Source organism: Elephantulus edwardii, unplaced genomic scaffold, assembly GCF_000299155.1.
Source record: "Elephantulus edwardii isolate Elephantulus edwardi_28Jun2011 unplaced genomic scaffold, EleEdw1.0 scaffold00403, whole genome shotgun sequence".
NCBI classification, from domain to species: Eukaryota; Metazoa; Chordata; class Mammalia; order Macroscelidea; family Macroscelididae; genus Elephantulus; species Elephantulus edwardii.
Window position 1 is genome coordinate 967,149 of NW_006400153.1, and position 12,560 is coordinate 979,708.

General features: G+C 46.1%; 1 protein-coding gene across 1 annotated transcript in view; it reads right to left on the reverse strand.

The window, feature by feature from the left end:
- Window positions 1-355: 355 nt before the first annotated feature.
- The window catches only part of SYNM (synemin, intermediate filament protein), a 32,544-nt gene continuing 20,339 nt past the window's right edge, over window positions 356-12,560 (reverse strand). Inside the window, 9 exon segments of the mRNA XM_006902388.1 lie at window positions 356-776; window positions 778-916; window positions 919-969; window positions 972-1,129; window positions 1,131-1,221; window positions 1,224-1,374; window positions 1,377-1,582; window positions 1,585-3,981; window positions 8,212-8,282. Of these exon segments, the coding sequence (XP_006902450.1) occupies window positions 356-776; window positions 778-916; window positions 919-969; window positions 972-1,129; window positions 1,131-1,221; window positions 1,224-1,374; window positions 1,377-1,582; window positions 1,585-3,981; window positions 8,212-8,282 (3,685 nt within the window).

Genomic DNA, 12,560 nt, shown 5'->3' on the forward strand with positions numbered 1-12,560 from the left:
GGCACGTTACCTACAGATAACCATAGTTTCAAAAAGGCATGAGGCACTCCTGTAACCATTATGTGGAACTGGTCACAAATGTCTCCCCAAGTGGACAGAAAACTCCAGAGGAAGAAATCTTCGGAGATTAAAAGGTATTCTATGAAAGTTCTAACTCAAAAGATAAAGATTCAGTGTCCATTAAGGCCTGAGGTGGTCTGAAACCTTTGCATAGTAACTATAAAGTAAAACTGACCTCTGCCTCTTTGAAGGAAGTGAAAAGAGGTGCTGCTCTCCTAAACAGGGTGCTTCACTCTTTAAAGGAAGTAAAGCCTTCTGTATATAAGATTGCATTTAAAACAACATTATTTCTTTCTCAAAACCAGTGCCCATTACTATCTTCCTCCTCCTCTTCCTTATCTAGATAGAGCAGAGCAACCTTCTTGTCATCTGAAACCACCAACCTCTGGTCGACCATCCTCTGCTGCTGCACTGTCTTATTAAACACAGCCTGCTCCTGGTCCTCTGGCCCAAGGGCCCAGTTTCTATCACCAGTGGAGGCCTGAACGCTCCCAATTTCTGCCCTCTCCTTACTGCCAGCCCCTGTCCAGGCACCACCATCAGATTCCCCAGGTGTTGCTGCTTCCTTCACAGTAGGGAAGTGGATCATGACCTCCTGTGTCCTTGGTGCAGAGCTGGGGGTTGCCTCCAGGTTGCTCACATCGATCTGAAAGGCAAAGGAAGTTTCCATGGGCTCCAGTGTAACATGCCTCACTGGCCTGTTGCTATCTGCTAACACCCAGCTTGGAAGTAGCTGTGGACCCAGCAAGAGCAAATGCTTTAGGGTCCGTGAAGACAATATAGTCAGAGTGTTCGGCTTCTGCAGGACCTCGTCTAATATCCCTGAAGGACCTGCTAGTGTCTGATGTCACTTCTAACCTGGTTGACTTTCTCCACTCTCCTCTGGAGGAGATGCAGAAGCCTCACTCGGAAAGAGTTCTTTTCAACCATAAGGTTTCTTTTCTCTGAAGTGGAATGATGAGTGCTTGGGTTATGTCTGTGGTGCTGTCTGTGCACAGAGCTTTCTGAGTCACTAAGCCCTGTGGGCTGGGGAAGAGCTCCCAGGAAAATCACCTGCTCTGTGGTAGGGCATCTGAGGAGCAATTGGAATGTGCCCAGTGGATGTGCCGTAACTGGGGAGTGTGCTAGCATGTTCGGAACATGGCTCCAATTTCTCTAACGGGGGGCTGTGGTCTGACTCTCCTCACTGTACCCTCCTTCAGGGTCTAGTTCAAGGTCCATCTGTATACCCACGGACTCTTTAGTTTGAATATAATGGCCAACCTTCCCTGTCCCAGGAACGTGGCCCTCAAAAACAATTTCCTTGTTAGCATGACTAACTGTTTGGAGTCAAACATGACGTGCCTCCTATACTGACCAGTGTCTAACCAAAACTCACCAGGCTCTTCTGTGTCCCCTTTCTCCTGAAGGGCAGAGACAGACCCTTGGAAGGAGACTTCTTGAGACTTCTGACTCTGACCAAGACCCTGCTGAAAGTGCCTCAAAGACCAGGTGATGTCTGCTGAGCACTCTGCCTGGCTAGGCTGCCTCCTCCACTTACCTCCACTTCTGACGGAGATCTCCCAGGTGAGAGCTGCTCAGCCCTCCACACCGCAGTGGGGCCTATCTGAATATGCCTTACAGACTGGCTGATGTCCTCAAGCACCTGGGACTGGCCAAGGCCCCTGGGGCTGCTGATTTCCACAGTGGCCAACACTGGACCCTGCCAGGTGACTGAGTCGGTGCTTGGAGAAGCTGGGCTGGCATCCTCCCTTTCAACAGATGGGCTGTACAGTTCCCTGGTGGCCCAGCGTTTGAAACCAATGCCAGTGGCCAGGGCCTCCACTCCTTTCTGGTCAGGGCTTCCAGGCACTTGACTAGATCGCTTGGTCAAACTCTCCCGAACCACTGACTCCACAGCTTTCTCTATTTCACTAGTTTCGCATCGGTTCAGCTCACCCAGGTCTAACTGATCAGCGTCGACAGTTTGTGAAAGGTTGACTTCAGCAACTAAGGTCATGGAACCACCACCAGAGCTCTGGACTTCCTTCACATCCACAGCCACACTGCCAGGCTCACCCGCGCCCTCTCGGCTCAAGGCGGACAGCTCTTTCCTTACTCGCTCCGGAAGCCTTTCTTCCAGCTGCTCCATAACCTCTCCCAGCTGGTTCTTGGGCTCCATGGCAAAGACTTCCTTACTGGAGATGTGAAATTCTTGTGGTATTTTAATTTCCTTCTCAATGACTATGGGTTTAGCATGAAACACACCATGTTTAGCTTCTTCTCTCCAGTGAGAAGAATACAGGTGCTCCTCCTCCTCCTCTCTCAACCTGTCCTCTGTCTTCCTTCTCCGGGTCCCCTGCACAATTTCGTCTTGCCACGAGTACTTGATGGTGGATTCTTCGTCAGTGTGGATCTGCCCATACACGGAGCCTTCATCTCTGTCATGCCCACCTGGGTGATCATCTGGAGTTGACACGAAATAACTCTGCTCTCCCTCCCAATCAGATACCTCTGTCACCTCTTCCACCTGAGTTAAGTTCTGAGGAGGCTGCTTCATCTTTGAAAACTGACTGACTGAGAAGGCGCTATCTGTTTCTTCATAAACTTCCTTTTCCTCAACTAACCCCTTGGTGTCTGGAGACACATCATCGACCTCCTCCACCTGACAAGGGGTGGGGAGCTCCTGTACTTTCTCTCCTGCATAGCTCATGGGCTTTTCAACGATCTCCACATTGACAATCTTGACCCTCCCCTCTCTTCCTTTCAGGCCTAGGTTGACTATGTCTCCTATCATCTGCTCAGCAGATTTTCCTTTCAGCCCCACTTCCTTCATATCTTTGCTCAGAAGATAGTCCAGGCCAGTATCACTGGAAATATCAACCTCCTCCGCCAGTTTAGACTCCACGACAATCTCAGTCTTTGTCTTCCTATCACCAGGCAGCTCTTTCCTGTCCACGTAAGTGACCTTGGTGTCTGGAAAAGAAGCAGCAGATGCTTCTGTATCTGGGGCCTTCGTGAACTGTGTAAGGATACTGGAGACAATGTTTTCTGCGATGGTTTTGGTCATGGCATCACCTTTCAGGGAGCTGGGGGCATTGCTGGTGTCCAGACTGAACTTCATTTCTCTTGTTTTTGTCTCTATAGGTCTCTTACCACCAATATCCTTCTTGACAGATGTGTGGAAGCTCTGTGGTGATGCCTCGGGGATGTTTTCCTGCGATGTTTTCATAGTAATTGGTATCTCTCTCGCACGCACATTTTTCTCCTTCAGTGACTCCTTCTCTTTAGCCTGTTCCCTCATTTGCTGACTTTCCCTCTTTCTTGCTTCTTTATCTAACTTGGTAAGCTCTTCCCACCTTAAGTTTCTCTCCTCAGAAGCCTTCTCTTTAGAGTCAAACACTCTCTCCTCTTGCTTTGTCCTGCCCATTCCTGGTATGATTCTTCCTCGCTCCTCTGCGCCTTTCACATCTGTTTTCTTTCCCAAGGTGACAGTCCTGTCACTTGAACATGTGCTCTCAGAGGTGCCCAGCACTCTGTTGTCCTGGCTTTCTCGATGTGACTCCCGGACAGTGGAGGCATCATTTGCCCCTTCAGTTCTTGGTCTTTCAGGGAGTCTTTTCAGTTGCATTTCTGTTTTTCTTAAAAGATCATAGGTGGGAGAAAAGGTTCTGAAACGTGCCTGCTCATTGGCAGTTTTGTCACTAGTGTTTTCCTGCCAGACAGTGGTCAAGGGTGAGTATCCTGAGCCCCGGATGCTGCCCTGAGCCACACTCTCCACACTTGTGCTTGTCTGAGATGTCCGATGTGCAGACAAGGCTGAATGCAGCGCTGCGCTGTGCTTTAAACTCATTGGAACTGCTTTCCGCCTTGGGAATAGATGTCTTTCATTTTCCCTCTGTATTACAGAGTTTCTGTATTGATAGGATGTGTTTCTGATTTCTGTAGGAATAAAACAAACAGTTGGTTAAAATGAAAGTCATTGCTTTTTTTCACCCCATCTTAAAAGCATCACTACAGGTAAATCTCTTCCCATTATAATAACCACAAGGCATTACTATAGAAAGGTATTACAAATAAAGAGTATTTCCAATGCAGAATTATTTTGATAGTGTTTAAAAGTCTGACACAAGAAAATATAAGATCATAAATGTTTCAAGCTAATACTAATCTTAGGGAGCTCTGGTGGCCTTGTGGGAAGATACTGTGTTGCAATCCCGAAGGCACACAGTTCTATATTGCAACTGGCTTGGTGGGAGAAGAATGGGCAATCTCTTCTCATGCGATTATACCGCCTCTGAAAACCCACTGGAGGGTCAGTTCTGACTCAATGGTACACAACAATAACAACAACAACAACAACAACAACAACACTTATCATTAGCCAGGGAGGCCAGGGTTAGCTAACATTTTACAATCTTATGTTTTTGGACTCATTAATTTCTACTTCTGTGACACTGATGTGTAAAATGCGTTAATGGTTGGCTACCCAATGTGGACAGAGAGTGGGGTGGAGCTCTCTGATTAAAACAAGCTTGGAAGGAGGAGTGGCATCCACTTCCATAATAGCTTGCCTCCGGAAACCCTATGAACCTGGAGAGAGGATGAAAGACACCCAAGTGTTGAGGACTCTCCTTCATAGGGTCGCTATGAGTCACCTGCTGACTCGAGGGCACTTAACAACAACAACAATTTCTACTTTATTACAGTAAGTTTATTTTATCTTTTTCAGAGGAGAAGAACTTTATTTTTACAAAGAATATAAATTAATGATTAAACACAAACCACCCTATTTTATTGATTTTTATGTGGGGCCAATAAATCTTAAGGAATTCTTTTTCCCTCCACTTCTAGGCTTATTCTGTTTTGAACCTTGGCATCCTTCTGATCTCAAAAGGTACCAGTGCAGGAAGCACACCTCAGTCTATTTTAATTTTAGGTTTAGGAGCTGGCGATCACACGCAGGGCTTCCTGTTATGTTCAGGATCATCTGAAGAGAGGCCGTGAGCTCCTGCTGGGCAACCTGTCCTTAGGACAGTGGCCTGCAGCACCATCCACTAGAGAGCACTCCCAGGTGCCCAGTCACATCCCATTCCCTTGGCCAGGATGGAGCCTCCTCTTCCCTTGGTCTCCCTGGTGCAAAGAGCTTTATGTGTAGACCTGCTAACACAAACGTCAACAGTTTAAGTACACTATCTACTCCACAGAGAAACATGAGAGAGTCCATTCTTATTAGAATGGAAGCCTGAGGAAGCATGACTATTAGTGAGGATGGACTCATCTGCAGCCTGTTTAGTTTAGGTTTCCCAAGTGGCAGTCAAAGCCTGATGTCCCTTCGGGACAGATCCCACAGTGCAGGAGAGAGAACAGGCTAAGGCGCTCCAAATAGATTACTCCATCAGTTCAACATATTACAAAGTCAAGACATATCAGAAGATAAAAGGGCAGGACCCAAATGGTTTCTAACAGAGGTTCAACAAGAGAACATGACAGACTGGTTTCAACCTTGTCATCCTGTGGGCACACAGCCAACACTATTTTATGCAATACTGAAAATTAAACAATATAGTTAGATGTATTAATAAACATTCATAAACAGTACATCAACAGGAAACTTCCAGAATTTCAAGCTAGACTCAGAGGTCATGGAACAAGGGCTGTCACTGCTAATGTCAGATGGATTTGATTGAAAGCAGAGAATACCAGAAAGATGTTTACTTGTGGTTTATTGACTATGTAAAGGCATTTGACTGTGTGGATCATAACAAATTATGGATAACATTGAGAAGAATGAGAATCCTAGAAATCTTAATTGGTCATGTGAAATCTATACACGGATCAAGAAAAAATAATCCAATCAGAACAAGGGAACGCTGCATGATTTAAAATTAGGAAAGCTGTGAATCAGGGTTGGATCCTTTCTCCATAACTAATCAATTTGTATGCTGAGCAAATAATTTGAGAAGTTGGACCATATGAATGTCACTGGAAAAAGACTCATCAACATCCTCCATTATGCTGATGACACAACACTGCCTGCAGAAAGCACTTCCTGAAAAAGATCAAAGACTACCTTCAGTATGAAGAAAACAATAATCCTCACCATTGCACCAATAAGTACCATCCAGCTAGAGGGAGAAAAGCCTGACATTGTCAATGATTTTGTTTTACTTGGGTCCACAATCAACACCCATGTACCAGCAGTCAGGAGATCAAAAGATGTGTTGTGTTGTGAACATCTGCTATGCAGGACCTCTCCGCAGTGTTAGAGAGCAACAATGTCAGTGTAAAGACTAAAATGTGCCTGATCCAAGCCGTGGTATTTTCCATTTCTTCCTATGCATTTGCAAGTTGGACAGTGAACAAGGATGACAGAAGATGCCTCTGAATTGTGGTGTAGGAGAAGAGTACTAAATGTCACATGAACTACCAAAAGAATAAACAGAAGAAGTGAAACCAGGGTGTTCAAGGACGGTCAAACTTTGTCTCACGTACATGTTATCAGAAGGGGCCAGTCCTTGCTAAAAGACATCATCATGCTTGGAAAGGTGGACGGTCAGAGAAAGAGAGGAAAACCTTCAAGAAGATGGACTGACACAGTGAGTGTAACAATGGACTCAAGCATCCAGGGGACAGAGGATGGCATAGGGATAGAAATCATAAGGATAAGGTCAGGTTCAGATCTACTGTTCATAGGACATCTGTGAACTGTAGCTCACTTGACGGCATCTAACAACAACACAGACAATATCAGAAAGGAGTTTTACTGGATGTTGTCTAAGACAAAATTTAGGCAAAGATGATTTTCACAAATAATGACATAATTTTTTAAATTTTATTTTATTAATTTTAATGAACATTTACAGAGATTTTTTATTTTCATTCATTCATTGTTGCACTTTTTCTCCCTGCCCAGTCCTCCCCCACCCAGTTCGCTCCTCTCTTTGAAAAGCAAAAGAAAAATTCCTTCTTTGGTATACAATCCCCCCTCACCTCGCCCACCACCCCGAGTACACTCCACTATGCAACCTTAATTCCGGACTCTTGTGATAACCATTATACCGTATCACATATCGTTTTTAAATTATTCTCTCCCTCATCTGTTTCAATGCAGTACACATAATTTATCCAGTTTTTCCTCAGTCTTACCACAACCCTGTTAAACAAGGAACTCATGCAATATTATTCAAATTAGGTGACCCTGGAGGACATTATGCTGAGTGAAAGAATTAATTTTTTAAAAAGAGCTACCATCTATCTTGATTGGCTGTTAATCTAACATTCTCCTGTCAAAGGTACCAGATATGTGTTCTCAATTTTCAATTCTTTTTAAAAACTTATGAACTAAAATCATGGTGAGTCAGAGAAATATTGAACATACTAGATATAACTTCATTTATTCCTTCTTACCTAAAGAACTTTAAAATAAAGATTCTAATTGGTTTTTAAAGGTTCTGGGGGTGGGGGAAATTGCCCACAGATCTTTCATTTCTATCAGCAGACTCATGGCACACCCATAGGATTCAGTTTTAATTTATTTTTATTGTGATTTGACTAAAAGTTTACAAAGCAAATCAGTTTTCACCATAAACCGTTCATACACCCCCTCCTAACTTATTATTTTAACTCTCATTTCCATTGATTCTTTCATCTTACCCCTCACACACACATACTTTCTGTGATCTGGGCAATTCTATTCTAAGAAGTTAGAGACTCCTTAGCCTTACAGATCACTTTCTAGGTCAGTCTATTTTTTTGGCTGAAAGCTGGGCCCCAGAGGTGAGATTTTCCCTCAGGTTTAAGGGTGGCCTGGGACTGTAGTCTTGGGGATTCAATCAGTCTCTACTGGGCAGTAAGCCTGGCTTGTTTCCCCATAGGGTAATTTTTTGTACTGATTTGTACTGATTTTTGAGCAGTAGTTCACCAGGCCTTTCTCATGAGGTACTTCTCTGAACTCAAATACTGACCCTTTTTGTTCATAGCAGAGTTAACTGCACCATCAGTCGTGTTAAATCTACTTGGTACTTAAAAGAAGATGAACAACAGTTATCTGAAAACCACTATGTTGCCTCTACTCTTGCAGATAAATTAGATTTTACTCTTTACAGATGGAATGAGGAGTTCAAATTAAAAGCAGTTTAAGGTTAAATAATTAGCTTTTAAAATAATTACCTTGCGGTATATTTTCAATGTGTTCAGTCCAGATCAGTATTTCTGGATTACTTTCTCCTTCCAGTAAGGCACTGTAAAAAGAATTTAAAAAAAAAAATCATTAGGATATTAGAGCAGGCAGTGTCTTTAGTTGAATGTATCCCTAACTACCATGTCATGGTGACATAACCCTTAAGACTCAGTCAGGTCTGAACACTGTAGTGCTGTGTGCTCACCTCAGCCTCCGGAGACCCTGGGCCAGGGTGTGCTCTTATATTCACTGCACAAGTCCCCAGCACCTAGCACCTTGTCTGCTATGCAATGTGTGTTAGCCCAATACTGGCTAACAGGGAGCACTGGTGGCCTAGTGGTGAGAAGTTGTGCTGTCAACACTAAAACCCACAGTTCAAATCCACCAGCTGCACCTCTGGTCTTCAACTGGTTCCAAGGAATATTTTGTAGAGGAAGAGGAAAGATGAGAGATGGACAGGATTAAGAAGAAAAATAAAAGCTACGGAGCACCGCTTCACTCCATCCAGACAAAGGCTGGGAGCCACTCAGTTACTTCTAGCTCGGTGGCTGTTGTTAGTTTCTACTGAGTTGTCCTCTGACTCGGGTTAACCCCTTGCACCTTGGAGAACAATGCTGCTTAGTTCTGCCACATCTCCATTACTGAGTGTAGACCAGACCATGGTGGCTCACAGGGTTTCCACTGGTTGATTTACAAAAGCAGATCACCAGGCCCTTCTTCCCAGTCCACCTTAGGCCAAAACTTCCACTGGAGCCTTAATGATGGACAGGTGGTGGATATGCAAGAGGGGCAGTTACGGGGAATCAAACTCAAGCCTCCTGCATGGAAAGCCAGCAGTGTGCCAAGGAACTGCTAATGCCTCCACAGGACTTCTGGTCCTACAAACCTCAAATTCTAGGGTCTTCCTTAAGCCGTTACCTACAACTATGACTTAGACCACAGCTTTGATGACAGATAGGGCATGACAGGTCCTGGGGTCCCACACCCCTAGCACAGGTGATGGACCTATGGGCTCAGCTCAGTTCACAGCCAATGAATATGAACTAACTCAGCCCAGACACTCCACTGAGTTTCCGAGGCAGTAAATCACACGAGAGACTCGTATCTCTCTACCTCAGAGATGCTGGTGAATCTGAACTGCCAGACAGGCACAGCCTCTGAGTGAGCAATGTAACTCCCAGAGCCCTGGTATACCCAGCACGGGCTGTAAACCTGCACATTACGACAGCTGACTGGGAAGCTGGCCCCTGAGGCACAACAGTTGTTTAGTTGCTAGAGCGATATATGAAGTCGCTAAGGCCCGGATCCAAGACTTACACCCTCTATGGCCAACACACACCAAGCCCGGGCCCCTGTGGTCACACGGGAATCACTTCTGTCAGCTGGCCAGGGAAGCTGGGCAGGGCATATCCAGATCAGAGTGGGCATCACAGCTTGGTCAAACTGGCACTGGGTTTTGGTTCCATGGATATAAATGTGGTGATTCACAGAAGCATAAAACATATGGGACAGTCTGAACAAGGAAATCACCTATCAGACTATCAGAGTAAAAAGACAAAGATGATGAGGACACTGTGTAGCTTCATGGAACCACAGTGGAGGTACACACAGGAGGAGGTGCTGTATCCAGGGGCCAGGCTGCACTGTCCACTTGGGAAAGCCAGGAAACAGGACACCAGCCCCACTCTGTCCGCACCTGCATGACCAAGCACTTCAGGTTCCAGCTACACAAATAGCCCCCAGTTCTGAGAAGATTCCAAGGTCTGTACTAAAAAGAGGAACTTTCAGAGTAAGAGTGGAATCCAGAGCAGTGCCCCAGGGTTACAGCCCCAGGAAAGGCCGGTCCTCAAGCTGCAGAGGGACCAGGCGAGGGTTAAGTTGTTAGGAAAGTTCTATTTCAGATCCTTTCTCAGCATGGAGATCTTACTCCTGAAGCTGGAACATCAAGAACCAAAGTGCTTGCTTTCTGCTCTGCTTTGCCCTCCGAACCACAGCCGGTTTGGAGGGTTCAAGTGCATCATTGGCAAATCCCTTTAAGGGGTAAATATGTCCTCGGCCCACAAGGGACAGTGTTTTGTTCTTCCTTGAAGCAAAATACAATGAATTCCATGGAGATCCTGGGTTTAGAAGCCTGAGCATGGTATTAGGAGCCAGAAAAGGGGTCCCAAACCCCCACAAAGCTTATGGACTGGGAGGGACAAGGTGCAGCGAAAACACCTCCCTACCAGGGCCTTCCCCAGCCTGGTCAGAGCTGAGCGCCAGGCTGTTCTTTTAGAATCCTTTCAGAAGTGAAGGGTCTATGTGTGTGCTCCTCACACAGGTGAGAAAACAGAAGGGCAAGTCGCACAACCAGGCTCCTCTATACTCAACCACTCCTCTGTGCTGTGCTAACCTCCTGCATCTGGACCAGAGATGCTGGTGCTGCACACACATTTCAGAAATCACAAACCCTACAGACAGACCCTCAAGCACACATTTTTGTTAAATGACACAGTTCACGGAGACCCCTACACAGGGGAAGCACCACCCAGCCCTGCGCTACCCCTGTGACCTGGACCACTGTGATCTGTAAGGTGTTTACGTGATGCTTTGAGAAGCAGACTTTCAAGCCTTTCTTCCCAGCCCAGCTCAGCCTGGAAGCTCCACAGAAACCTGTTCAGCATCATAGCAACTCATGAGTGTCCAGTGACAGACAAGTGGCAGGGTGCAAGGTACACTGGCCAGGAATCAAACCCAATCCTCCTACATTGCTGTTGTTGTTAGGTGCCATCGAGTACAACTCATAGGACCCTATGAACAATATATCTGAACCCTGGCCTATCTTGTGCCATCCTCATCATCCCTGACACACTTGAGCCCACTGCAGAGTCTTCCCCTCTATCACGGACCCTCCACCGTCTCCAAGCAATAATCACTCCTAGCAACATGTCCCAAATATGTGAGATGAAGTGTCTCCAATCTTGCCTCTGAGGAGCACTTCGGCTGTACTTTCTCCAGGACATATCTTTTGGCAGTCTGTAGGAGATTCAGGACTCTTCTCAGAACCATAACCTATGTGCAAAGTGATAATCCTACCACTCAAACACCAGTTTCTCACCAGACCACACTCATTAAAATAAATTAAACATCTGCTGGTGATTTTACTCTAAATGCCCCTACAGGGCTCTCCCATAATAACATGAAAGAAACACCTGCCAGGGAAGCACCACCTCACCACTCCCACCCCCCTTCTGGAAGACAGGCACGTGTGTCACCTGCACAGTGGGGCACACTACATGGTTAATTTACGTGTCCACAGGCTCATCTCATCCACAAATCATCCCACCTCCTGCCAGCACAAACAAGACCCCTATTGAAGTGTTAGAAGTGTATGCTTTTCCCAAATACTCTTAAAGAGCCATTCTTGAGGGACAGGCCCACGACTTCAAGAAATGAGTGGAAGGTTCTCTCTCAGAGGATCCAGCTGAGTCTGGTTATTTTGAGATCATGGACAAAAACAGCCTCAAAGCTGTGACTGAGAAATGCCATGCTCGTGAATCATATGCTATTAGTGAAGTTTTCAGGCCGCTCAACAGGTTGGCGGCCTCCCACAGGAAAACACTCAAGAGTGCGGGAAAGCCAGTTCCCCTGCCTCCTTAAGAAGCCTGCCTTAAATCCATAGCACAGATGTGGACTGTGATGTTGCCTCTGACCTCACTCCAAGACCTAACAGGTGCCATGCCACCTCTGGTGGCGGAGTCCTTCTGGTAGAGATGATTGTAATTGGCTTTCTTGGCTGCTGACACTGAGAGCTAATGAGCACAGCAACACCACCCATGGTACCACAAAGAGGCACAAGTGTGAAGTCCTCAGAATGTTCACAGATATCTTCTGAGTGAAAAGGACATGGAGAGCTGAGGAAGAATGAAGAGGCAAGGCGTGCATACCCAAAAGTTAAGAGGAGAGGTGCAGAAGACCAGGGAGGGACACCAGATAGCCTGGTCACCTGGGCAGAGCTGGCACCTGGCTGGGGCTCCAGCCAGTGTGGTCAGGCTTGCCCTGTGGCTTCTCCCTGTCGCCAGTCCAGCCAGTCAGTCACAGAGCAGCAGGAGAAGGGGAGATGGGGCACAGAGACTTCCATTCACACCCAGGATTCAGGATCTAACCAGGAAGACCATGGCTTTATGTGAAACATTCATCCCCAGGTGACAGGGTGTCAAGTTCCAGTCACTTATTATCATTTGCCAAAAGCCTATTCATTGATACTTCTTGTGTGCCATCAGTAGGAACCAAACCATAACTGACCCTCCCGCAGATTTTCGGAGGCATCTAACAGCAAGCTCTGGAGTCAGGGTGTCTG